Consider the following 3742-nt stretch of genomic DNA (forward strand, 5'->3'; position numbering starts at 1 on the left):
ACACAAGCAAGCAATCACAAGAACATCTCATCCCAGTAGAAGTTGAAAAGCCTTTGAAGTTTAAGATCAAATATTACAAATCTTAATATCAAATTAGATTAAATTAGCTACATTCAGTTTATACAATCTACAAAAATTAAGTAAAATGTAAGCAGGAAGAGAGATAAGTTTAGTTTAACTTACATTGTACATGGTTCCCAGACAAGATAGATGTCATAGCCAGTACACAAATATGGCCTGGCTAAGGAGTGTGAACCTTCAATATAAGCATTATGTTCCCCACCATTGTTGACCTAAAATAAGAACATTAGACATGACTGATATAACTCAAACCAAACAAGTCTCTAGGAAACTTCACATACTTGTTCAACATATACACTGTTGCTTCAGTAGTTACCAAACTGCCACATATTTTATATGATTTTAAAAAGATGCTTTGCATATCATTTAGTACATCATCTAGAATTTTTTTTGAGTCCTCAAAGTTGATTTTGGATCTGTCTCATTCTGTAGAGATATATATTTCACATACAATTTTCTTACAAAAAACTAATCACACCATCAACTTTTCAAAAAATGGACAAATTTAACCTACTTAAAATATGTTTGACAAATTTGCTTTCAATGATCAGGAGAATGTTATTAGTTTGAAAAAAGCCATTTGTATAACTTTAATTAAAGCCTAAAGTAAACTGCAATTAAACATACAGCTAAGCAAGTTACATTTTCTTCTTGGTTGGCAAACATATTGTAATCAACTGGGTCAACAAACATTCTTTTAATTCTAAAAGAAAGCTGGAAAAACCATTACAGGATAAATTTGGTGTGCAGACAAACAGATGCCCTCCCGTAGATTTTTAAAGCAGCATTGGAGGACATGCTTAACCTCTGTTTAAATGCACCATCGAGAAGAATATTGAATACTAGCAGAAGAATGTTAACTCACATTTGCACGGTTGACGATCTTTTGTCTCTTTGTTGTAGAAATTGAGGACGAAGAATGAGTGCAATCAACTTCATACAACTTTTCATTGTGGCCAGAACCAGGGAACAAATGTCTGTCCCTGGCAGCAGAAGCTTCAACAGCGACAATAGCAGCATGTCGTAATGGGTGCCAATAACAATGACTTGTACGAAATGGTTGCTGAGCCCACTGCCAAGGGTTTAAACAAGAAACAGCAGTGTAACATTGTTGGGGATTATTAGATGAACCATTTGAAAGCATAGTTATATCTTGTACTATCCTATTAGCATCAGCATGAGAAGTGAATGTTTGTAACTGTTTGAAGCAACAGGTTTCAGTTTTCGCTTTGTTTGTTTGCATATGCCAAGAACAGACTTCATCACATGCACTTGCAATTATCAGCCCAGCTGATGGATCTACTATTACAGCAGCATTGACAACCTGCAGAAAAATGCAGCTTTAGATGAGAACATAATATCCACAAACAATAGAAACCAAGAGATGAAACACCACCAGAAAAACATTTATGGCATACTTAAATAAAAATTTACAGAATACGACTGCGATCTTCGTAACCTTATTTATTCAGGTTTGGTTCTCTTACACAGGCCATAAATATCCAATTCATATTAGAGTTTACAGAAAGCTCATATGCATATGTTATTTTGTAGCATCTGTTAATTTAGATCACTGAAAATTTTGAATTACAGAGTAAAAATTTTGAAAAAAGATAAATTTGTTTAAGTGACAGAACAGGAGTAAAAAACAGTTCTAGAAAGCAGTCCTAAGGTAATTTCATGAGAAGCTAAACACAATTCAACATTAATAGCCATGTGCATTGAATCTCTTTTCTACTGAACTCTTAGGCCTTAGCCGAACAGCACATCTACACAAAGAAGTTCATCAAAAGCAATGCAAAAAAGCCACAAAACTTAAGAAAGCCTTAAAAGTCCTAAAGTAGTCACATTAAACAAAAAACTAGTATAACTATTTTAGCCTCTATAAAATCCTAAATCAGTCAAAAACTGAAAAATTCTGTATTTCTTTGACACTTGGTCTTGTTTTTCCTAGATCCTTCTGCAACATAAATAATTATGAAGATTAGTCTAGCCTCACTAGTAATCTCTATAATGTGAAGTTTCATTTCTTAGCCAATGTTGGTAAGGGTAGGATGGGTTTGCCTACAGATCTTACATTCAAGCCTTAGCACAGATGAAGGATAAAAATATGCTAACTGAGGGGTTAAGTTATCTAGGACTTTATTTTATATTTTATGGGTCTAATTGTAATTTTGACATATATTTTGACTGTTTAGATTATTTATGCTGATTAGTATTTTCTTTATTTTTCAAATATTAGGGTTTTAGGCTTAAATTTGGTATTTTACATTTACTAGGTTTTAGTTATAAATACCAAGTTAGTTTTGTTTGTAGGAAGCTAGGATATATGATTTATTGAGATATTGAGATTTAAAATATTTGACATTAGAGGATTTTAGCAGAGAATTCAAATTACTGCTTCAGTGTTTTCATTGTTCTATATCAAGCACCCTATGTCCTCTCTAAGTCAACTTCCAGGAAGCAATCATGGGGTCCTGATAGAAATCACTATAAACCAATATTTATAGAAGCTTCTTCTTACAATGTAAAGGCTCTTTGGTATTATAAACGGACTGTAGTTCATGCAATCCAGCCTATCGGATAAATATCCTTAAGCAAAGATAAAATCAGTGCATTGAAAAACAATTAAAATAATTACCAAACTATCTCCAGATTTTGCCAACTCTACAGCAGACTTCATAAAGCTGAAAACTGATTTAGTATCCTCTTCACTAAACCCAGTAATGCCATCAATATTGCTGCAAATGGAAAAGAAGAGAGATTGCAAAACAAACATATCAGGAAGCATATTATAGTCTTTAGAATATAAAGGATTACAGCTTGTGATAGATATAAAAATAAGTTAAATGACAGACAAAATAATTTTAGCTCCACATAAAATCATGAGTTAGACATTCACAATCCAAACACCATTTCCTATTCTGAAATCCCTCCCACGTATAGCAATACACAATGTGCTGATCAAAATGCTTCCTGTGCAACCAAAGTGAATCCTTACATGGTAATAATAATTGCTATCAGATCCTAGTGTTTGAATAAATAAATAAGAACTATTTCCTACTCTATTTCATTTGTTATTGTATGCAAAGAAAGAAAATAAGAAAATAGAACAAAAATACACTTTAGGCTATTACTTTCACACTATCAAAAGTAAGAGCATATTTTGAGTACTTAATGCGTCTGAAATCATAGCATTTATATCTTACAGAGAGTTCCCCTAAATAAAAACTGCTAATTTTGTTTCCATATTGAACATCATTTTAGAGCTTCTGATTAAAATTTAAGAAGTTATTACTCCTACTATTGGAGTTAATTAGTGGCTAACCCAAGCGTTAAAGAATTTGTTTAGACTGTGCCAACTTCCAAGAGACAAACACATCACCTAACTCAAACTTAAAAACCTTGAACCAAAAAACTCTACTCCTTTAACTTGCACAAAAATGAATAAAAGTAAACCAAAAGGGAACATGAATAGTATCATTAAAATATTTAAAGTGAAACTTGTGCACCTCTTCATACCCTTCTCAAAAATGGCTATCAGTTACATAAGTTTCTAGCTTCGTATCAATATTTTATACATTTAATGAACAATGGCTACCTGGTTTTACTTAAAAGAAGAGAAGATCCATGGTGTAGGGCTTACTAGGTTAGTGGATGA

General features: G+C 32.5%; 1 protein-coding gene across 2 annotated transcripts in view; it reads right to left on the minus strand.

Moving 5' to 3' along the window:
* The window catches only part of EMB2820 (Cytidine/deoxycytidylate deaminase family protein), a 54088-nt gene that overhangs the window by 981 nt on the left and 49365 nt on the right, over positions 1 to 3742 (minus strand). For both annotated transcript variants that reach the window (XM_021426745.2, XM_021426744.2), the window contains 4 exons: positions 3728 to 3742; positions 2723 to 2822; positions 947 to 1405; positions 184 to 293 (listed from right to left, as the gene is read on the minus strand). The exon at positions 3728 to 3742 is cut by the window's right edge and continues 68 nt beyond it. In XM_021426745.2, the coding sequence (XP_021282420.1) occupies positions 184 to 293; positions 947 to 1405; positions 2723 to 2822; positions 3728 to 3742 (684 nt within the window). The remainder of the gene's footprint in view (positions 1 to 183; positions 294 to 946; positions 1406 to 2722; positions 2823 to 3727) is intronic.

Source organism: Theobroma umbraticum, unplaced genomic scaffold (assembly GCF_002168275.2).
Source record: "Theobroma umbraticum cultivar Fairchild unplaced genomic scaffold, ASM216827v3 scaffold_147.0, whole genome shotgun sequence".
Classification (NCBI taxonomy): Eukaryota; Viridiplantae; Streptophyta; class Magnoliopsida; order Malvales; family Malvaceae; genus Theobroma; species Theobroma umbraticum.